The sequence below is a fragment of the Balaenoptera ricei genome, chromosome 20, assembly GCF_028023285.1.
Source record: "Balaenoptera ricei isolate mBalRic1 chromosome 20, mBalRic1.hap2, whole genome shotgun sequence".
Taxonomy (NCBI): domain Eukaryota; kingdom Metazoa; phylum Chordata; class Mammalia; order Artiodactyla; family Balaenopteridae; genus Balaenoptera; species Balaenoptera ricei.
The window spans coordinates 51072357-51096484 of record NC_082658.1 but is presented as its reverse complement, the minus strand read 5'-3'; the positions used below and the strand labels follow the sequence as shown (position 1 = coordinate 51096484).

The following is a 24128-nucleotide window of genomic DNA, read 5'->3' as shown; positions in this document are numbered from 1 at the left end:
CCAGGAAGTTGGTTGGAGAATGCTCTCAGGATCAGTACCCAAGGGGGCATGATGGGTATGCAGGATGGGGCACAGGGAGAAGTTGAACTGCACTGCAGATGTAACAAAGGCCTTAGCCAGTCTTGTAAGGAGCTCTGGAGCTGCTTAAAGGGGCTAACCCTTCAGAGTAGTCCCAGATTGGGCCAAAGGGGCTGAATCTTTACACCCCCTCCTGCCCTCCAACCACCAGTCAATGAACGTGAGTTACTCCTGGGAAGGGGCAGTGACGTTGGGAAAACGCCTTTCTTCAGCTGAGAGCAAGTCTGGGAGAGGGATCAGCTGAGATCTACTGCTGCCAACACTCTCAGCAGCTGGGAGAATGAGTGCGTTAGTCCCGGGGGGGATCTGGGCAGTGCACCAGATCACCCCCTGCCCTGCTGGAACTCTTCCTCCTGTGTACAGTTTTTCTGTTATTGGTACCAGTGTCCTCCATATATTCAGGCTGTCTTGGCCTCACTGTTTCTGTTTTTAAATTGAGGTATAATTTACATAAAACAGTAATGCACAGATTTTAAGTGTTCAGTTTGATGAGTTTTAACAAATGCCAACCCCACTTCTTATTCTTTTTTACCGTGTATGTTAGGAGTGTTTGAAAATGACAAGAACCATCTTGAAATAGCTTACACAAGAAGGGAAATGTATTGCAAGGAACTTGAGGACAAGGATATTATCCTACGGAAGGGATTGGAACCAGGAAAGCCTTTTTCTGCACTTCTGCTTCCTTCTGCATATTGCTTGCCCCTCTGCCTCGCCCCCGCCTTCCTGGCAAATAGTAAAGGTTCAGTAAATAGTAGCTTTAATTATTATATCATTTTTGTATACTTGTATTTTTTACAAACAGTTATCTCACCCTTTTAAATGGCTATTTTATTATATGTGTGTCCCATAATTTAATAAGCAGGCCTCTATTCATGGACACTTAGGTTGTTTGCAGGCTTTTCCTGTCCAAACTATGTAATAGTGAATTTCCTCATTCATGTCATTTCACACATTATCTTTATCTCTTAAGATGATTTTCACTTTCTTCTTTGATTTATAGTTAACTACATGCTGGAATCCTATTAGATTTCAACTCCTTGAGGGTCCAGTTCATGTCTGATTCATCTTTGAAAGCTAAATGCCTAGCATAGGGCCTTGCATGTAGTAGCTGCTTAGTAAATGCTGACTGTGTGAATAAGGAAAGGAATTGATCCAGCACTTAGTGAGTTAATGACTCAGAACAGATAGTCTCCGATGACCAGGCACCGTGGTAAGTGCCTGGGATTTACTGGAGTCTGCACTACAGACCCTGCCCTCATGGGATTTCCAGCCTAGTGGGGAAGCTTGATAAATTGTAAATCCTGTGCTAGAGTGGCTTTGAGCCACCTGCCTGGTGCATGTTATGGGTGGAACCACTTTGAGTCCAGAGAAAGGAGGCTTATCGGGCAGCACAGTACAGGTTTAGTATATGTTGGGTCTTGAAGGAAGGACTTAGATAATGGAGAGGAGAGAGGTGGGCTTTGGAGAGTGAGGGCGGGAGAATGACCATTCAGTGCTATGGAGGTGGCAGGTTTGCTATTTTATTTCTTCTTGGCTGTTGTCATTCACTATCCTTCGGTGTGGGCCCTCTCTAAGGGGCAAGGCAGTGCTCTAAAAATAAATCTGTTAGGTCTTTTGAACCAGGCAGAAGCAGGTCAATTCTGTCCTCCAAATGGAGGAAATCTCACCAAGAAGATGAAATTGAGCTGGTGCTTGAAGACTGCCTGTTTGGCAGGGGTGCTAATCCCAGAATTATGGAGCTTTGTTCTCTGTACCAACGTTCAAATATAAATTTAGCTTGTAAATCTCTTTGCTTTATAGCATGCTATTGTACTTTTTGTTTTGTAAAGATCCCAAAAATTTACATAAATCGAATTTTACAGTTTTGACCATTTTCCTTTCATATCCATACATCTGTGTTTATATATGTATATATTTGATAGCATATATATTTTAATATATCATTTGGTCTTCTTAAAGTAAGACTTTTATAGCATATTGTCACATTCTCATTTATCTAAAATTCCTTAAGATTTTAGGATACTTCAGCCTTTCGTTATCAATTGCAAGTAGCTCTTGCACTTGGGTTTCTCTGGCCCTTGGTCTCTGTCACAGACTGAATGTTGGGCAAATATGTTAGACATCAAAGATTTCTCTGCTTAAAGAAACCCTTCATGGATCCTTTTTGAAATAAGAATTACAATCTCCTAATTTAGCATTTTTTTAACTTAGCATTATCTATCTATCTATATATAAAATATTCCTATATCTGTGTTTTTGGAAAAACATTCTTAGATTGTGATACACAATGTATTTTGTCTCACAATACAGATAACTTTAGGGTAATATTTCTTGGATATCTTTTAATAGTATGTGGTAATAATGCCATACATTGTAAAGGCCTTTTCAAGGTTATTGTTCATTTTTTCATACAGTATCCCTTGCATAGAGTCCGCGTTAAAAAAATTATTTTAGAACTCAGTGCTGAGAAAAGATTTGTTTTTCCTGAGGAACTGATATACTTATTCCTTTCCAATAATGACAGCTATACAGTTGTTGGTGTTTCCTTTTCTGCTTTGACTGCCAGGAAAATCAGAGGCAAATTTTAAGTTCATTCATCGAAGACTGTTAACCCACATGATTGACATATTTGTATTTTCCTTCTTCTGGGTCCTGATTTTCTACATTTACTTTAATGTTATCTCATGGTAGGTGATTTTGCCCTAAATTGTCACAAATCTTTCATGGAATTGAGGTATAAAAGAATAAATATAGACAAAAAAATTTTAATCTAGTTTAAAACAATGTATATAGGTTTCAGTTAGTATTGTTGACAAACTGTCAAGTCTGCCAACTGAATACAAATTCTAAAGGGGACCCTCCTTTCCAGAGCTTGTAAGTCAGGGACTAGCTGGTGTCTCTTGGGTTTCTAGGCACCTTCACTGAGTGCGAACTTTCTCACTTTCTTCCTTGGCATAATTGCTTTATTTACCTATTATTCTATTGATCTCTTTTCTACTTTAAAAATACATGTTTCACAATGGATGGGGTTGGATAAAGTCATTACTTACTTGATCTAGTTTGGGCATTGATCTTGAATTGTAAAGCTTTGAGGAACTTTTCTAGGGTGAGTTGCTAGAGCAGAGCAGGATGAATGTGCAGATCTGGATGTTCAAGAGAAATCCACCCAGGAATTATGTTTTATCATTGGCCTCATTTTTCAGTACTGACTCCTTAAGATTTGTTTGATGGCTGTAATCTTTGCATTCTGGAAGCTTCTGAAAAGGACTCTAAGAGAGCCTTCCTATCCTGGGTACCTCTCTGCCCTACTTGTCTCAGAATTGTTTTATTTTTGGCCTTGTTTGTAAACTGTCAGACTCTTAAAAATCCTTCAGGAAGCCATAAAATGAAAAGAAATTGAGTTAATCTGTTAAAATGAAAGCTGAGCACTTCTCTGCCCCTCTGCCTGCCATATCAAAGGAGCTTCCTCTGAATGAGGATGTCTGCAGGCATTATCTCTCACTAACTTTTACTTTGAGCCCAAATTGCTCCTGAAGCATCATACCAGCAAAGGCAGGTTTCAGACTGTTTGAATCAGATGCCACATCTCTGCCCACTCTCTCAGAAGAGATGTAGCTGTATTAATTCCTTCTCACTGTTACAGCGAAAGCTTCCTTCTAGGTTAGCCAACGGGCATGCCTCTTAGGAAGCCTCCTTCACTTCTCTTCTCCACAGCCTTAAGTAACTTCTGACACAAGACACTCCAGATCTCCTGATGGAATTCCATAGGGATTTACCTGCCTGATATAAGTAAAAGCTGCCACTCTTTTCTACTCCTCCTTTGCTTTCCTCAAATGTTGGGAGAGAAGCAAGCTTCCTAAAACCTCTGGCAAGAAATGTAGAAGCAGAAACTCTGTCCTCCAAGATCTACTTGTAACGCCTCCAAATGCGATGCTGGAATGGCAGGCGCTCTTCCGCTGGGCCCCATTCCTGAGAGGCTTGGCTGGTGCCAGCATGCCATCCTACTGGCAGCAGCTCTGCTTGCCCAAGAGGGGACATGTATTTGAATAACCCTGGAATCAGGCAGGAGATTCTGAATGACAAAAGTATCAATCCAGAGATACAACTAAGGTGGAAATGGCCAGAGTATGTTTTGATTAGTGATTGATTGATTTAATTTTTCCAGGAAATCTATAGGAATACCATTTCTAAAATTGCATGGATATTCCCTGGAAAAAGCTAAGCACTCATTGAGAAGTGTTTTCATTTTTCCTTGTAGAGAGTAGCAATGGTTTGCCGTCTGTCTTGCCAAGATGTATCGATAGAGTTCCCAGGACATTTCTTTGCTCTAGAGCTCCATGTCGAGGAGGAGGGAAAGCCAGGCTGCCCTCTGGAGAGGACCTAGCACCTCTGGAGGTCATTTTCATACCTTCAGAAGGTAGCAGTTGTGTTATAGTGCCATAAGGAGCTTTGCAATCAACCAGACCAAAGGTTTGAATTCTCCACTCAGCCATTTATCAGCTGTGTGACCTTGATGAACAAAGTTAACTTATCTTCTCTGAGGCTTAGTTTTCTTGTCTATGAAGTAGGGAGTATCAATGCCAGTTTGTAGTGTTTTTCTGAGTATCAAATTAGATAGTGTATGCAAAACACCTTGCTCAGGGCCTTTGTATGTATTAGGCACTCAGTAGATGTCCAGATTTCTTGATTAAATCCATCTCTAATTATAAACTCTTAAAATCTGAAGAGTTGAGGCACTCATTCCCCTATTTAAAAAATCTTTTTAACAGTTTTATTGAGATGTAATTGATGTATTTTATATTTTTATTATTTATTTATTTATTTATTTGGTCGCGTCGGGTCTCAGTTGCGGCACGTGGGCTCTTTGTTGTGGTGCGCGGACTTCTCTCTCCCTAGTTGTGGTGCGCGGGCTCCAGAGTGCCTGGGCTCTGTCGTTGCAGCACACGGGCTCTCTGGTTGTGGTACGTGAGCTTAGTTCCCCGACCAGGGATCAAACCAGTGTCCCCTGCATTGCAAGACAGATTCTTAACCACTGGACCATAAGGAAAGTCCCTGTGATTGATGTATTTTAGACTACACATATTTAAAGTGTACAGATTGGATGAATTTAGACATATGTATACATTTGTGAAACCATCACCACAATCAAGATAGTGAACATATCCTCCACCCCTTAAAGTGAAAGTTCCTTGTGCTCCCTTGTAATCTATTCTTCCCTAACCTTCCCCTCCCAACCCCAGGCAACCACTGATCTGCTTTCTGTCACTGTAGATTAGTTTGCATTTTCTAGAATTTGACAGTAAGTTCTCTGCCTCCCTCCCTCCCCACCCTCCCTTTGGCCTGCCTTCTTTACTCCACATTGATTTTGACATTCATCTGTGTTGTTGAGTGATACAGTAGTTTGTTCCTTTTGGTTGCTGACTGTTCTTCCATTGTGTGGATATACCACAATTTGTTTATCTGTCCCCCTTGTTGATGGACATCTGGTTTTGTTTTCCAGTTTTTGGCTGTTACGCATGAAACTGCTATAAACATTCAAGTGTAAGTCTTTGTGTGAACATATGCTTTCATTTCTCTTAGGTAAATACCTAGGAATGGTCTACCCAGGTCATTTGGTAAATGTGTATTTTAACTTTTTAAGAAACTTCCCAACTATTTTCCAAAGTGGTTGTGCCATTTTTTATTCCCAGAGCAGTGTGTGAGAGCTGCAGTTACTCTGCATCCTCACCAACACTTTGTTATTCTCTCTCTTTTTGATTACAGACATCCTAGCGGGTGTGGAGTTTTTCGAGGTTTAGATTTCCCTACTGATTAATAATGTTGAGCATCTTATCAGAAGTACATGTTCATTTGTTTTGTTGGTTGTTGTTGTTGTTTTTTTTTTTTTGGCCTCACCGCAGGGCATGTGGGATCTTAGTTCCCCGACCAGGGATTGAACCCGTGCCCCCTGCAGTGGAAGCTCAGGGTCTTAACCACTGGACCGCCAGGGAAGTCCCCAGCATGTACTTATTTGCCATCTACATAGCTTCTTTGCTCATTTTTTGGTTTATCTTCTTAATTTGAAAGAGTTCTTCATATGTTCTAGATATGAGTCCTTTGTCAGATATATATTTTACAAATATTTTCTCCCAGTGAGACAGTTTTCTTTGTGGCTTCTCTTTTCATTTTTGTCTTTTAAAGAACAAGCATTTTTTTTTTTTTTTAATGAAGTCTTTTTAAGTTTGATCTTTACAGATTTGTTGGCAGAGGAGCAGTTTAAAATAGTATTGTAGCTGATGCTGCTAATTAAAAAAAAATCTTCTTAATATCCGTCTGATTAACAGTCTGAAGCAGTGCAGCACTGAAAATGCATAAGCAGCTTCATTTATGAAGAAAACAGTGCTAGGGCTCATGTGTTAAACAACTTTTTTCCCCTGACTACCCTTGTTTGAAGAATGTACATACCATTGGTTTGAGATTTATACCTTTACTTATTTTTTGAGCAGCAAGAACATGTTTAAACAGCTCACTTAGCTTCTGCAGTTCATTCTTCTTGTCATCTTTCGTCACTTTCTCATCACCTTCACTTTGTGCTGCTTGACATGGATTTTACTGATCCGATGAGTCATAGCCTTGATGATGAAGTTCTCTTGCTTTACTCCTTATTCTTTAGACAGAAGTTCTGTCTTCAGTGAACTTTCCCTTCTTTTTTCTTATTTTCCCTTTGGTTGCCCCTGGCAGTTTCTTGCTCAGTCCAGATAAGGAGCCACACAGCTGGGCATCTCCAGCAGCTCAGGCCAGTCAGCACACGATGAGAACAAGGGGCTGCAGCATCTGCACAGAGTATTCTCAACTAATTGAGAAACCATCCTCAAAATGCCTTAAGAGCCCTTTTCTATGTAAAAGAAAAACGTTTCTGGAATCCTGTGTCAGATCTTTCTGGGTTTTGTTTGTCGGCTTACTTTTATTTGTTTACTTGTTTTAAAATTTTCATTTTGAAATAATTATAGATTCACAGGAAATTGTAAAAAAGAAAAAAATGTACAGAAGGTCCTGTTCACCCTTCATCCCTCCTTCCCTAATGTTAGCATCTTGCATAACTTTAGTGCAGTATCAACACCATGAAATTGACATTGGTACAATCCACAGACCTTATTCAGATTTCACCAGTTATACATGCACTTGTTTTTGTGTTTGTGTGTGTATGTATAGTTGTATGCAGTTTTATCACACAAGTAGTTTCATGTAACTACTTCACAATCAAGATGCAGAACTGGGGCTTCCCTGGTGGCGCAGTGATTAAAAATCCGTCTGCCAGTGCAGGGGACACGGGTTCGAGCCCTGGTCCAGGAAGATCCCACATGCCGCGGAGCAACTAAGCCCATGCGCCACAACTACTGAGCCTGTGCTCTAGAGCCCGCACGCCTAGAGCCCGTGCTCTGCAACAAGAGAAGCGAGTGCAACGAGAAGCCCGCGCACCGCAACGAAGAGTAGCCCCTGCTCACCACAACTAGAGAAAGCCGGCGCACAGCAACGAAGACCCAGTGTAGCCAAAAATAAATAAATAAAATAAATAAATTTATATAAAAAAAAAAAGATGCAGAACTGTTCCATCACTACAAAGCTCCTTCATGCTACCTTGTAAGAACCATCCCTGCCCCCTTCCATCCCCAAACCCTAAGCCCTGTTTTCCATCTCTATAATTACATTATTTCAAGAATATTATATAAATGAGATCATATAGCATGTAGCCTTTTGAAATCAGCTGTTTTCACTCAGCATAATTCCCTGACGGTCTGTCCAAGTTATTGCGTGTACCAGTTGTTCTTTTCTTTTTACGGCTGAGTAGTATTCCATAGTATGGATGTTCCACAGTTTGTTTAACCATTCATCCAGTGAAGAACATCTGGGTTGTTTCCAGTTTTAAGCTATTATCAATAAAACTGCTATAAACATTAGCGTACAGGTTTTTGTGCAAACATAAGTTTTTATTTCTCTGGGATAAATGCCCAAGAGTATAATTGCTGAGTCATATCATAAGTGCATTATTAGTTTTAGAAGGAACTGCCAAACTGTTTTTCAGAGTGGCTGTACCATTTTATATTCCAATCAGCTAGGTATGTGTGATCCAATTTCTCTGCATCCTCATCAGCTTTTTGGTGTTGTTACTATTTTTTGTTTTAGCCATTCTGATAAGTAGTTTTTTGTGTTTTTTTTTAATAAATTTATTTTATTTATTTATTTTTGGCTGCATTGGGTCTTCATTGCTGCACGCGGGCTTTCTCTAGTTGCGGCAAGCGGGGGCTACTCTTCGTTGTGGTGCGTGGGCTTCTCGTTGCACTGGCTTCTCTTGTTGCAGAGCACAGGCTCTAGGCATGCAGGCTTCAGTAGTTGTGGCACACAGGCTCAGTACTTGTGGCTCGCGGGCTCTAGAGCACAGGCTCAGTAGTTGTGGCACACAGGCTTAGTTGCTCCGCGGCACGTGGGATCTTCCTGGACCAGGGCTCGAACCCGTGTCCCCTGCATTGGCAGGCGGATTCTTAACCACTGCGCCACCAGCGAAGCCCCTGATAAGTAATTTTAACACTGTAGTTTTAACTTTGATTTCCCTAATGGCTAATGATATTGAACATCTTTTCATGTGCTTATATTTCGCCTGTATATCCTTTTTGGTAAAATGTCTGTTCATGTCTTTTGCCCATTTTCTAATTGGACTGTTTGTTTTCTTTACTGGTGAGTTTTGAGAGTTCTTAATATAGTCTAGATACTAGTCCTGTGTAAGATATGTAGTTTGCAAATACATTTTCCTAGTCTATAATTTGCTTTTTCATCCTCTTACAGAGTGAAAGATTTTAATTTTTATGAGGTCTAGCATACCAATTTTCCTTTTATAGATTGTGCTTTTTGCATCAAGTCCAAGAATTCTTCACTTAGTCCTCGATCCTGATGATTTTTTTCTATTTTTTGTCTAAAAGTTTTATAGTCTTATGTTTTACATGTAAGTCTTTGATCCATTTTCAGTTAATTTTTGTATAACGTGTGAGATTTAGGTCAAGGTTCTTTGTTTGTTTGTGGATATCTAATTGCTCGAGCAAATATTTGTTGAAAAGGCTATCCTTCTTTGTTTGACTTAACATTGGGAGCGATAATTCCTCCCACTTTGTTCTTTTGCACAATTGTTTTAGCTATTCTAGGTCCTTTGCCTTTCCACATAAACTTTAGAATAAGCTTGTTTTCGTCTACAAAAAAACTTTGCTGAGATTCTGATAGTAATTGTGCTAAACCTTTAAATCTTTGTGGGAAGAATTGACATCTCTATGATATTGATTCTTCCAATCCATGAACATGGTAAGTCTCTCCAATTATTTTGGGTCATCTTTTATTTCTTTCATCAACACTTGTAATTTTCAGCATAGCATCCCGTTCGTATTTTGTTAGATTTACACCTAAGTATTTCATTTTCTTTGGCAATACTGTGTTTTTAATTTCAGTCGCCACATAGTTATCTCAGAGCTTTTTGTGCAGAACTGTGGAGTGGTGTGAGGTTTTCATGTTCATGGCAAAGGAGAGAAGAGGAGTTGGAGTTTGAAACTTGAATCACAGGCATTTGAAAACCAGGTATGGAGAATTCCCTGGTGGTCCAGTGCCTAGGGCCCAGGTTCACTCCCTGGTCGGGGAACCAAGATCCTGGAAGCCGCGCAGCACGGCCAAAAACAAAAAACAAAAACACCAGGTATGGAAACAGTGTAGGTGTAAGAGCAGACAGACTTGGATTCAAATCCCATCTCTGACACTTAACTGACTTTGTGACCTAGGGCAAGTCATTTAACTTCTCTGAGCCTATTTTCTCAACTATCAGAAAGGGAGAATAACACCTCCTGTGCAAATCTTTTGTAAAGCTCTGAGATAAAATATATATATGAACGCTCTGTGTCTAACACAGCTCTCCCTATATCTTAGTTATTATTTCTGGCCACAGTGGAATCATCATTTATGATCCACAAATGGAGAGGCAAGTGTACCTGCTGTTAAGAGCAGCAAATGTTTCTTGAACCCCTTCATGGTGCTAATTTTCAAGGATGTGAAGTCTTGACATAGCTCTTGTCCTCAAGGGGCTTATAATTTTGTTGAGGAAACATGCTATATGTATAAAAATTCCAGGACTAGGCATCACTTGTTAAGTTCCAAATGTGTGGTGCGGACAGTGGGTGCATCAAAGAACTTTTTTTTCTGGGTTTTGTTTGCCCTTTTGTACCCTGTTCATCAAGGTGGCTTCTGGGTGTTGATGATGAGAGAATGTGTGGGGGTGGGAGGGGGTATGTACAGATTTAGGGGAAGGGAGTCATGTGGGAATATGTAATTAATTTTTATACTTTCCCCAGTAAACCATCGACCCTTTTTATGATGTCATGAGGGATTCCTTAATTTTGCAGCTGCTTCCTGATTACGTCAGAGAGGAGCCTCTCACCCCACAGCCTGGAGCTGCACTCATACAAGAATTGGAAACAAATGAAGTGCTGAATATCTAATGGCTTCCACAGGGAGAACCAGTTCAGACTTCCCAGGCCTCCTTCTGCAAGGTCTTCCTCAAGTATTTCTGACCCCCTGAAGTGTCTTTGTTCTGGAAAGACAGGACTGGCCCAGAGCCAAGTGGGCGGGAGCCTGGGGACTCCTCCCCCTCTCCAGGTGTTCTGCGTTCCCACATTTCTACCCCTTTCCTGGATCTCGTTTGGTGGGTGTTACCCTTTTTGAGGTCTCAGGATCCTCTGGAACTTGCTGAGATTATCAGCGAGAGTCCTTCCCTCCCCCACATCATCTCTACCTTCTCTTCTCTTGATTTTCCTTCTGCAGCATTTCTCACATCTGTGCACTCCTTTCCATTCCCTCTCCCACCTCTCTTATAAGAAAGATGTTACATTTATTTGGCATTATAAAGTTTATGAAGTGTTCTACATGTAATTCCTCTTAATTCAAACAAGTTCATGTCCTCTTAGCTTCCCAACCAGTTTGCCTCCCTGTTACTTTTTTCCAGCTATGCTAATCTGTCCTGAATGCTTTAACTAGATTAATCTTCATAAAATACTCACCTCTGCCTTCACTCAGGAACCTTGAGCGAGTGCCCTCCTCACTGCCTGTTGGGTCACGCCTGTGTTCCTTGCTGTGGCATCGCAGGCCCTATGCTTTGTGGTCCCTGTTTTACCACGTGCCGAGTACAGTGCTTGCCGTCTGGGTACATGCCTGGTGTGTCCCTACCTGCGTGCCTCTTTAGCACGCTCAATCCCTCCTTCATCCTGCCCAGTTCATCTTTTGCAGCCCTGCTCAGAAGTGGTCTCTTCTATGAAATCTTACCTGATATACACTAGCTGGAAATGATTTTCTTTCCTTCTGGTGAGAGAAAGCATCTTATTTCCACCTTCCTATGGCATGTAATAATACATTGTCTTGAATTATAGCTATTTGGGTGTTTGTGTATTCTTCCTGTTTTCCTCATTAGAATATCATCTTCTCATGGACAGTATCCTGTTTTCCTTTATATCCTCCACAATTGGGCTAAATAAACAACTTTGGAGTTAGTCGGAGAAGTCACTTTGTTAGGAGGTTGGGATTTCCTTTGCCCCGACATCTACCCGCTAAAAGAAGTCAGAGTTTTACAATCCTAGAAGATCCAAAAGGAGTAGGGGCTCTTAGGGAAGAAACATTACCTTCCATGTTGCTTTGTCTTGTCTCAGACATACCTTGTTCAGGGATATGTCATGGATTGCCTTCCACCCAGTCAGCCTGTGTTCTGCTGTTGTGCATGAATAATTTGCTTGGGTGTATTGGTGCCTGATTTTTCTGACTCATTCATTCTCCTCCTTGGGGAATAAAATGATGTCCTGATGGCCTGGACATCTCTGCTTTTGCTGTGAGATTTTTGTATGGTTCCTATGAAACGACTGCTTCTTCCACCTCCCTTTCAGCCAGCAGCTGCCACAGGGAACTCTGTGGCTCAAACAGCAGCAGTCGAAAGATGCTCTCACTGCCCACTTCCTGTAGACAAGGAGGTTTTGGTGGGCTGCTCAGGAACTGTGCCAGCTCTGTGTCTGACTGGTGACTGACTCATGAGAAAAGCAGCCTCATGTCTGAAAGATAAGAGCCAACAAATCGCCTCCAGGTGGTGTTAGTTTGGAGGTGACTGACCATTCATTTCCTCTCTCTGGGAGGAGCCGGTGGGGACGGAATCAGTGAATAAGTGGTCTTGCCTGCATTTTTCTCCGGCTGTTAGTGAAGCAGCTGAGCAAATGGTTGGTTCTCTCTGCTGGAGTGGCGAGTGGACCCCAGTGCCCTCTGAATGCCTTCTGCCGCTGTCAGGGTAGCAGACTTATGTGTCATCCATCCTGTGTCTTCCCTTCATTACTCTTCTCATTCTCTTGCTAGGAAGTTGGCTGTGTGCACCAGGCGAACTCTGCTTGTTCCATTGCTGCCAGGTTTTTCTGTGCCCCGGCAAACCTCATCCCTACTGAATTGGTTTCCTCCAGATCTCTCCGTGACCCGGGAATTGATCAGAAGCAATGGTTCTGAACCACTGTCCCTTGGCTGGGCTCAGTGGGTCCGGGCAGGTGGGCCTGCCTCTCCTGCCCTCCTCTTCCCTCTCCCCCCTCCTGCCTCGCTCCCATTTCCTGCAGGAGGACACTCTGCCATCCTGGAGCCGTCAAGCACAGCTTTGCTTTGGCAGCACCGTCGCACACACACTGGTGGGAGAGGGGACGTGTTTATCACTTTTCCTGGAGATTATCTGTTTAAGCACTTCTCTGACAGTTACAATAACAAGGGCAGTGTGTTGTGTTTCCCAGCAGAAGGACACTTGCTGTTGAAAGATGTATAGCACTAATTAGAAATACATAACATCCGGCCACATGGCAGCCTTCTCCCGGCCGCTCCATTTCCTGATTTCATACAACTTTGACGACAGTTGGTTTATGTTTTCCATGAATATGTTCTCAGAAAAATGAGAAGGTCTCCCTGTTACATAGGAGCGGGAAGAGTGTTTCTGCTTGAGCAGGTATTTGGCCAGAGGAATAGTGGGAGATGTGGTCACCTGCCCATCTGAGAGCATGTGGGAAGGGGCAGAACCAAGTTCAGACTTCAGGTGACTTTCTTGGTAAGAAATATTTCTGTCTGACTTCCTTAGCCAGAACCATCCCCCTACACCCTTGAGCAAGCCTGCTTTTGGAAAGAAGGGAAAAGGCTGTTTCACAATGTTAATGAGTTCCTCAGTTCATGTCAGGCTCCAGCTACCTGACACAAAGCCAGAGGAACCCAGGCAAATACCAAGGCGAACAATGCTTTTTCCTTCCCCACCCCACATCACGTGTTGGCCTGGCCCAGCCCGCTCTAGGGATATATATGGGCATCTGTAAGACCGGGACCAGTTTCCTAGGCCTAATCCTAGAGTGGGCAGACCTGGGAATCTGGATGCTGTTTTCCTACCCACTTGCATAAGCGTGGGTACGTCTCAAGGACTGGCATCTTACAGCTTCTAGTCCGCAGAAGCCTAAGTGAAGCACAGAGCATCTCCTGAAGATACCACAGCACTTAATACATTTCTCCCTGGAGGCACTGGGTCTGAGTTGCCATGGTTACTGGGGGTAAATAAACCGTTTGAAAGGTCCTAAGATTGCAGGGATCCTGTTTTATTTGTAGCTTTGTTCTTCAGCACAGGGTCAAGGACACTGTAGATGCTCAGTGCCTGTGGTACCACTGAGCCTTGGAGGAGGGCAGGCCTTCCAGAAAGTGCTCTGTATGAAGAGCTGACGGAGATCCAGGCATTCTGACCCCCAGATAGCTGTGATATCACCACCTGCTTGATCAGAGCAGAACAGCTTACTGATTTGTACCTCCCCATCAGTCAAACCAGAATACAGCAGGGAGTGCTGTCAGGCCCTTCCTGGGGAGATGGAGGGGTTCGGGGGGTGGGTGAAGGGTTGAGGTGACATAACCATGGCCAAGAGCAGAGCAGTCATGAAGCTACCTTTTAGCTGCTGCCCTGAGAGGTAGTTGAGCCCTTCCAGACACAGCAGAGAGGCTCCAGTTGTCGCTTCCCCACCTGGTCCCCAGACCTTATTGCAAGAAGCTTTCAAAAGGAGCCAGCCTGGACTCCCCAGAGGCCTCAGTGTCATTGTTCTTAAGCAGTTAGCTCTCCCCCTTGAGCCCTAGCCCTGTGCACTCTGAGAAGGAGTCTAACCTGAGGTTGCTGTTCATCATAAAGATAGAAACGGTCTTGGTGAAAGTGATCTCCCTTTGCCCCATCTTATCCTTATTGAGGCTGATGAGAGTATCTTCTTATAGTCTTGGGCTTCTGCCAGTCCTTGGAGGTAAGATACCTGCCTCCATCCCTTCTGAGGGCCTTCCCTGTGCAGGTAACTTCTGCCTAAGATGCCCAATTGATGAGGGGGCACTAATGTGTACTCAGTGTGTCAGCTACCAGGATGTGGCCTCTACTCCTCCTCTCCTAGTTCCCTCTGTTATGGACTTACTCTCCCATTCTGGGATTTGTTGCTACTTAGAAGCAGGCTGCTGGCAGTGCTTGGCAGGGGCCTGGGCTGAGCTGGGGTGGTACAGACAGTCCTGTTGCCTATAGTAAGGGTGGAGGAGAGAAGTTGGCAACTTTTCCTTGGGATGGCTTACACATCTTCCCCTTCCCTATTTTCCATCCTCCCTCCGCTTTGTTCTTAGATGCTTGTTTCTTGTCTCTCTAGCACAGGTTTAGGGCCTTACCGGAAGAAGAATGAGACTGGTGATCTATTCTAATCACATGGATTGTTACCACTTCCTTACTGCCTGCCACAGTTGAACTGGAAAGTTAGAGGGTGACATTTGGGACCATTGGGCATCTGGAAGGATGGCGGGAAAGCCACTATAGAAGAATTGCTACACTGATGCTATTCATATGTTGGGACCTTCTGAGCAGCAGCCCGTTCCTTCTCACCCCCAGGGCTTTCTAAAGTGGTTTGGGCTGGCTTTGCATACTCCAGTCATGTTTGCTCCTGTGGCCAAGACGGTTAGGAATAACTGTGGTTGTGTAGCATCTCCTGGAGTAAAGACTTCAATTAGGCCCCACTGGAAAGATGAGTATCAATGAGGGGAGAGGCAAGAGGGCTCCCCCTTGGCTACTGAGGTTAAAATGCAAGCAGGGACAGAGATCAGACATGTGGCTAATTATCCTTTTAACACCTGGAGATTCTGGAAGTTCTCCTGTATTCAGACAGAAGGAATTAACAGATCAGCTGCTGCCAGAGCAAGCGAGCCCGGCCCCTGATTCCGTCTCCTGTGCGTATAGGGTGTCTCCTGCTCTGAGGCTGCAGGCTGGACTGCTGCCTTCTGTTTGTTACCTGTTTCTCTCAAGTCTGGATGACGTGCCTATCAGGGAGGGCCACTGACAGGGGGCAGGTACAGGCAGTGGTTTGAAGGTGTGTATGTAGCTCCCGCTGAAGAATAGCCCTGGCCACCACCAAGGTGGCTCCTTTCCCTGACCTGCAGCCAGAGGGAGGTTGGGCAGGCTGAGAAAGTGAGGGGGATAGGGTGCTAGTATTGGAAACCAGATTTATTTCTTAGCCCTAGGGGAAAGAACTTGTGAAAATTAAAGCTAACACTGATTAAGTGCTTATGTGCCATGCACTGTCCTATATAAAGTTAACTTATGCGGTGAAAATAGGTTATTTGTTTCATGTGTGTTCTCTGAGGAGGAGGAACAGAGAGAAGGTAAGGATGGAAACAAAGGTTGGTGATTCAAGAAGATAACTTTTAAATTTGTATTTTTCTGATCTTAATTGGTGATTGTATTCCCGCTATCTCTACATTAGAGAGACTGAGTTAATTAGATATGACTTCTTGTTGTTATTGCTTCACATCATCAGCAGGCAACTAAAGGCAGAGAGCATGCAGCTGTGGCTCAGACTGCTCGCCTTGGGGTAACTGATCCTGGGGAAGTGATGTGATACAGAATTTACACAAGTGAGCCTTATAATAACCTTATTGAGTGCTTACCCATAGGCCGGTCATCGTGGTAAGTGCTTCACGTGCTTTACTTTATTTAGCCTTTCGACTACCCTTTGAGAGAGGGAATATTACAACACCAGTCTTAGATGAAGGGAAAGGAGCTCGGTGATACAAGCAAGGACTTGCACCTAGTAAGGTAGGGAAGAGGAGCCCTTGGCCCCCAGGATACTGATGGACTTTCCTTTGCTCCTGCTCAGACTGCTTCTCGGAGGAGTGTCGCTCTGTGATCCAGGAGCAAGCCGCAGCCCTGGGCCTGGCCATGTTTTCACTCCTGGTGCAGCGCTGCACTTACTTACTGAAGGAATCAGCCAAAGGTAAGCAGATGAGGGGCCCTGACTGGTGGACTTTCCAGCTCCTGGGTCCTGCCCAGACAAGCTCAGAATGCCACGCTGCTTTCTCTGCGTCTTCTGCCTCTACTCCAGGCTTCCTTTTGCCCACCTAACTAGTCCCATTTCCTCTATGGCCCTCTTTCCTCCTTGTAGAAAGGAGAGGAGGCCTCTTTCCTCCTCTCTCTCTCTTCACCTTTAATAGTTAGGATTTTCAACGTACCTCTAAACTACTGCATGTTCCTGCGACTTAAAAAAAAAAAAAAGAAAGAAAAATGAGTTTCCCTTGGTGTTCATAATCCATGTTTTGGTTTCCCCCTCTATCTGTATGTCCCTGTTTGTCGGGTACCTGGTGGGGGTTATAACCACTGTGGACCAGCCATCTCGGGAGACTCACTGGACCAGAGCAGGGGTTCTTTTTAGCCCTTGGTTTGAGCAGTGTCCCCTTATCCTTTAAGGCTGCCCTTAGAATTCCAAGCCTGATTGCTGAGCCGTGTAAGGTAGGGCTGAAGGGTGTATCTTTCTTTCAGCTTCTGGATTAGTTTTGATGAGTGGTGAGGCCCCTCTTTTGTTACCCTGCCACATCAGCTTTTTTTTTTTTTAATTTTTTAATTTAATTTTATTTATTTTTTTATACAGCAGGTTCTTATTAGTCATCCATTTTATACACATCAGTGTATACATGTCAATCCCAATCTCCCAATTCATCCCACCACCACCCCCACCCCCACTTCCCCCCTTGGTGTCCATGCGTTTGTTCTCTACATCTGTGTCTCTATTTCTGCCCTGCAAACCAGTTCATCTGTACCATTTTCCCAGGTTCCACATATATGCGTTAATACACGATATTTGTTTTTCTCTTTCTGACTTACTTCACTCTGTATGACAGCCTCTACATCCATCCACGTCTCTACAAATGACCCAATTTCATTCCCTTTTGATGGCTCAGTAATATTCCATTGTATATATGTACCACATCTTCTTTATCCATTCGTCTGTCGATGGGCATTTAGGTTGCTTCCATGACCTGGCTATTGTAAATAGTGCTGCAGTGAACATTGGGGTGCATGTGTCTTTTTTTTTTTAATACGTATAAATTTAAATTTATTTATTTATTTATTTTTGGCTGCGTTGGGTCTTCGTTGCTGCACGTGGGCTTTCTCTAGTTGCGGCGAGCGGGGACTACTCTTCGTTGCCGTGCGCGGGCTCCTCACTACCGTGGCTTCTCTTGTTGCAGAGCACGGGCTCTAGGCGCGCAGGCATCAGTAGTTGTGGCACGTGGGCTCAGTAGTTGTGGCTTGCGGGCTGTAGAGCTCAGGCTCGGTAGTTATGGCGCACAGGCTTAGTTGCTCCGCAGCATGTGGGATCTTCCCGGGCTAGGGCTCGAACCCGTGTCCCTTGCATTGATAGGCAGATTCTTAACCACTGTGCCACCAGGGAAGCCCACATGTGTCTTTTTGAATTATGGTTTTCTCTGGGTATATGCCCAGTAGTGGGATTGCTGGGTCATATGGTAATTCTATTTTTAGTTTTTTAAGGAACCGCCATACTGTTCTTCATAGTGGCTGTATCAATTTACATTCCCACCAGCAGTGCAAGAGGGTTCCCTTTTCTCCACACCCTCTCCAGCATTTGTTGTTTGTAGATTTTCTGATGATGCCCATTCTAACTGGTGTGAGGTGATACCTCATTGTACTTTTCATTTGCATTTCTCTAATAATTAGTGATGCTGAGCAGCTTTTCATGTGCTTCTTGGCCATCTGTATATCTTCTTTGGAGAAATGTCTATTTAGGTCTTCTGCCCATTTTTTGATTGGGTTGTTTGTTTTTTTAATATTGAGCTGCATGAGCTGTTTATATATTTTGGAGATTAATCCTTTGTCCGTTGATTTGTTGGCAAGTATTTTCTCCCATTCTGAGGGTTGTCTTTTCGTCTTGTTTGTAGTTTCCTTTGCTTTGCAAAAGCTTTTAAGTTTCATTAGGTCCCATTTGTTTATTTTTGTTTTTATTTCCATTACTCTAGGAGGTGGATCAAAAAAGATCTTGCTGTGATTTATGTCAAAGAGTGTTCTTCCTGTGTTTTCCTCTAAGAGTTTTATAGTGTCCGGTCTTAACATTTAGGTCTCGAATCCATTTTGAGTTTATTTTTGTGTATGGTGTTAGGGAGTGTTCTAATTTCATTCTTTTACATGTAGCTGTCCAGTTTTCCCAGCACCACTTGTTGAAGAGACTGTCTTTTTTCCATTGTATATCCTTGTCTCCTTTGTCATAGATTAGTTGACCATAGGTGCATGGGTTTATCTCTGGGCTTTCTATACTGTTCCGTTGATCTATATTTCTGTTTTTGTGCCAGTACCATATTGTCTTGATGACTGTAGCTTTGTAGTATAGTCTGGAGCCAGGGAGTCTGATTCCTCCAGCTCCATTTTTTTCCCTCAAGACTGCTTTGACTATTTGGGGTCTTTTGTGTCTCCATACAGATTTTAAGATTTCTTGTTCTAGTTCCGTAAAAAATGCCACTGGTAGTTTGATAGGAATTGCATTCAATCTGTAGATTGCTTTGGGTAGTATAGTCATTTTCACAATATTGATTCTTCCAATCCAAGAACATGGTATATCTCTCCATCTGTTTGTGTCATCTTTGATTTCTTTCATCAGTGTCTTATAGTTTTCTGAGTACAGGTCTTTTACCTCCTCAGGTAGGTTTATTCCTAGGTATTTTATTCTTTTTGTTGCAATGGTGAATGGGATTGTTTCCTTAATTTCTCTTTCTGATCTTTCATTGTTGGTGTATAGGAATGCCAGAGGTTTCTGTGCGTTAATTTTGTACCCTGCAACTTTACCAAATTCATTGATTAGCTCTAGTAGTTTTCTGGTGGCCTCTTTAGGATTCTCTATGTATAGTATCATGTCATCTGCAAACAGTGACAGTTTTACTACTTCTTTTCCAATTTGTATTCCTTTTATTTCTTTTTCCTCTCTGATTGCCATGGCTAGGACTTCCAAAACTATGTTGAATAAGAGTGGCAAGAGTGGACATCCTTGTCTTGTTCCTGATCTCAGAGGAAATGCTTTCAGTTTTTCACCATTGAGGATGATGTTTGCTGTGGGTTTGTCATATATGGCCTTTATTATGTTGAGGTAGGTTCCCTCTGTGCCCACTTTCTGGAGAGTTTTTATCATAATTGGGTATTGAATTTTGTCAAAAGCTTTTTCTGCATCTATTGAGATGATCATATGGTTTTTATTCTTCAATTTGTTAATATGGTGTATCACGTTGATTGATTTGCATATATTGAAGAATCCTTGCATCCCTGGGATAAATCCCACTTGATCATGGTGTATGATCCTTTTAATGTGTTGCTGGATTCTGTTTGCTAGTATTTTGTCGAGGATTTTTGCATCTATATTCATCAGTGATATTGGTCTGTAATTTTCTTTTTTTGTAGTATCTTTGTCTGGTTTTGGTATCAGGGTGATGGTGGCCTCGTAGAATGAGTTTGGGAGTGTTCCTTGCTCTGCAATTTTTTGGAAGAGTTTGAGAAGGATGGCTGTTAGCTCTTCTCTAAATGTTTGATGGAATTCACCTGTGAAGCCATCTGGTCTTGGACTTTTGTTTGTTGGAAGATTTTTAATCACAGTTTCAATTTCATTACTTGTGATTGGTCTGTTCATATATTCTGTTTCTTCCTGGTTCAGTCTTGGAAGTTTATACCTTTCTAAGAATTTGTCCATTTCTTCCAGGTTGTCCATTTCACTGGCATAGCATTGCTTGTAGTAGTCTCTTATGATGCTTTGTATTTCTGTGGTGTCCGTTGTAACTTCTCCTTTTTCATTTCTAATTTTATTGATTTGAGTCCTCTCCCTCTTTTTCTTGATGAGTCTGGCTGAAGGTTTATCAATTTTGTTTATCTTCTCAAAGAACCAGCTTTTAGTTTTATTGATCTTTGCTATTGTTTTCTTTGTTTCTATTTCATTTATTTCTGCTCTGATCTTTATGATTTCTTTCCTTCTACTAACTTTGGGTTTTGTTTGTTCTTCTTTCTCTAGTTCCTTTAGGTGTAAGGTTAGATGGTTTATTTGAGATTTTTCTTGTTTCTTGAGGTAGGCTTGTATTGATATAAACTTCCCTCTTAGAACTGCTTTGGCTACATCCCATAGGTTTTGGATTGTCGTGTTTTTGTTGTAATTTGTCTCTAGGTATTTTTTGATTTCCTCTTTGATTTCTTCAGCGATCTCTTGGTTATTTAGTAACGTATTGTTTAGCCTCAATGTATTTGTGTTTTTTATGTTTTTTTCCCTGTAATTGATTTGTAACCTGATAGCATTGTGGTCAGAAAAGATGCTTGATATGATTTCAGTTTTCTTAAATTTACTGAGGCTTGATTTGTGACCCAAGATGTGATCTATCCTGGAGAATGTTCTGTGTGCACTTGAGAAGAAAGTGTAATCTGCTGTTTTTGGATGCAATGTCCTATAAATATCGATTAAATCTATCTAGTGTGTTGTGTCATTTAAAGCTTGTGTTTCCTTATTAATTTTCTGTCTGGATGATCTGTCCATTGGTGTAAGTGAGGTGTTAAAGTCCCCCACTATTATCATGTTACTGTCGATTTCCTCTTTTATAGCTGTTAGCAGCTGCCTTATGTATTGAGGTGCTCCTATGTTGGGTGCATATATTTTTATAATTGTTATATCTTCTTCTTGGATTGATCCCTTGATCATTATGTAGTGTCCTTCTTGTCTCTTGTAACATTCTTTATTTTAAAGTCTATTTTATCTGATACGAGTCTTGCTACTTCAGCTTTCTTTTGATTTCCATTTGCATGGAATATCTTTTTCCATCCTCTCACTTTCAGTCTGTATGTGTCCCTAGGTCTGAAGTGGGTCTCTTGTAGACAACGTATATATGGGTCTTGTTTTTGTATCCATTCAGCGAGCCTGTGTCTTTTGGTTGGAGCAATTTAATCCATTCACGTTTAAGGTAATTATCGATACGTATGTTCCTATTACCATTTTCTTAATTGTTATGCGTTTGTTTTTGTAGGTCCTTTCCTTCTCTTGTGTTTCCTGCTTAGAGAAGTTCCTTTAGCATTTGTTGTAGAGCTGGTTTGGTGGTGCTGAATTCTCTTAGCTTTTGCTTGTCTGTAAAGCTTTTGATTTCTCCGTCAAATCTGAATGAGATCCTTGCCAGGTAGAGTAATCTTGGTTGTAGGTTCTTCCCTTTCATCACTTTAAATATATCATGCCACTCCATTCTGGCTTGTAGAGTTTCTGCTGAGAAATCAGCTGTTAACCTTATGGGAATTTCTGCTATTGATTCTTTCTGGTGTATCTTTCATTTCAGTTATTGTATTGTTCCTCTCTGCTTGTTTGTTCTTTAATTCTTCTAGGTGTTTGTTCTTTAATTCTTCTAGCTCTTCATTTCTTGTATCTTCTTGATCTTTGCCTCCATTCTTTTTCTGAAGTCCTGGATCATCTTCACTATCATTATTCTGAATTCTTTTTCTGGAAGGTTGCCTATCTCCACTTCATTTAGCTGTTTTTCTGGGGTTTTATCTTGTTCCTTCATCTGGTACATAGTCCTCTGCCTTTCCATTTTGTCTGTCTTTCTGTGAACGTGGTTTTCCTTCCACAGGCTGCAGAATTGTAGTTCTTCTTGCTTCTGCTCTCTGCCCTCTGGTGGATGAGGCTATCTAAGAGGCTTGTGCAGGCTTCCTGATGGGAGGGACTGGTGGTGGGTAGAGCTGGGTCTCAGCTCTGGTGGGCAGAGCTCAGTAAAACTTTAATCTGCTTGTCTGCTGATGGGTGGGGCCGGGTTCCCTCCCTGTTGGTCGTTTTGCCTGAGGCTACCCAGCACTGGAGCCTACCTGCTCTTTGGTGGGGCTAATGGCGGACTCTGGGAGGGCTCAGCCAAGGAGTACTTCCCAGAAGAACTTCTGCTGCCAGTGTCCTTGTCCCCACGGTGAGCCACCCCCCACCTCTGCAGGAGATCCTCCAACACAGGCAGGTTGGTCTGGTTCAGTCTCCTGTGGGGTCACTGCTCCTTCCCCTGGGTCCTGATGCACACACTACTTTGTGTGTGCCCTCCAAGAGTGGAGTCTCTGTTTCCCCCAGTCCTGTAGAAGTCCCGCAGTCAAATACCACTAGCCTTCAAAGTCTCATTCTCTAGGAATTCCTCCTCCCGTTGCCGGACCCCCAGGTTGGGAAGCCTGACGTGGGACTCAGAACCTTCACTCCAGTGGGTGGACTTCTGTGGTATAAGTGTTCTCCAGTTTGTGAGTCACCCACCCAGCAGTTATGGGATTTGATTTTATTGTGATTGCGCCCCTCCTACCATCTCACTGCGGCTTCTCCTTTGTCTTTGGATGTAGGGTATGTTTTTTGGTGAGTTCCAGTGTCTTCCTGTTGATGATTGTTCAGCAGTTGGTTGTGATTCCAGTGCTCTCGCAAGAGGGAGTGAGCGCACATCCTTCTACTCCGCCGTCTTGAACCCCGCATCAGCTTTTGTGAATGCCTCTAGCCTCTGGGACTGCCTGTTTTTTGGAGGGACGGTAGGGGTAACTATTTGGAAACAATTTCAAATTTACAGAAAAGTTGCAAGAATAATACTAACAGCTCTCTTACATACCCTTCACCCAGATTCCCTAATTGATAACATTTTACCATATTTGTTTTAAGTTCTCTCTCTTTCCACACACACACCTATACCTAATGCTTATTGTTATTTATTTTAAAATTTTATTTATTTAATTTTATTTTTGGCTGTGTTGGATCTTTGTTGCTGTGCGTGGGCTTTCTCTAGTTGCGGCGAGCAGGGGCTACTCTTTGTTGTGGTGCGCAGGCTTCTTGTTGCGGAGCACGGGCTCTAGGCGTGTGGGCTTTAGTAATTGCAGCACACAGGCTCAGTAGTTGTGGTTCACGGGCTCTGGAGGGCCAGCTCAGTATTTGTGGCACACGGGCTAAGTTGCTCCGTGGCATGTGGGATCTTCCCAGACGAGGGCTTGAACCCGTGTCCCCTGCGTTGGCAGATGGCATCTTAACCACTACGCCGCCAGGGAAGTCCCTGTTATTTTTTTTTTTATGAACCATTTGATTGTAAGTTGTGGACATGGTAGCTTTTTCCCCCCAAATACTTGACTGTGTATTTCCTAGTCATGAGGACATTCTCTTATATGACAGTACTCTTATCACAATCAGGAAGCCAGCATTGATACAGTACTATTATTGAATCTACAGGCCTTATTGAGTTTGTACCAGTTGTCCCAAAAAGAATTTTAAGAAAAAAGTTTCTTTCTGGTCTAGGATCCATTCCAAGATCACACTTTGCATTTAGGTGTCATGTCTCTTTAGTCTCCTGCAATCTGGAATGGTTTTTCAGTCTTCCTTTGTCCTTCATGGTCTTAACGTTTTTGAAGTGTACAGGAGATTTACTTTGTAGAACGCCCTAAAATTTGGGTTTCTCTGATACGTCCTCACTATCAAATTCAGGTTGTACAGTTTGGGCATGAACCCTGGTGCCATCTCAGCACTGTGCTGGAGGAAGGCTAAAAGTGGGTGGGGGCAGGGGCCGGAGGCCAGGGTAGCAGCTACAGCCAGGCCACAGGTGGAACAGAGACAGCTGTCTGCAGGGCGGACCCAGTGCCCTGGTTCTCTCTTTGTCCTGCTTTTCAGAATCCTCTCAGGTGCTGGCACTTGTCCTTCACT

At 42.8% G+C, this 24128-nt stretch overlaps 1 protein-coding gene across 3 annotated transcripts in view; it reads left to right on the top strand.

Moving 5' to 3' along the window:
- Positions 1 to 24128, top strand: part of SMG6 (SMG6 nonsense mediated mRNA decay factor) — a 236513-nt gene that overhangs the window by 82716 nt on the left and 129669 nt on the right. For all 3 annotated transcript variants that reach the window (XM_059909059.1, XM_059909061.1, XM_059909060.1), the window contains exon 11: positions 16293 to 16409. In XM_059909059.1, the coding sequence (XP_059765042.1) occupies positions 16293 to 16409 (117 nt within the window). The remainder of the gene's footprint in view (positions 1 to 16292; positions 16410 to 24128) is intronic.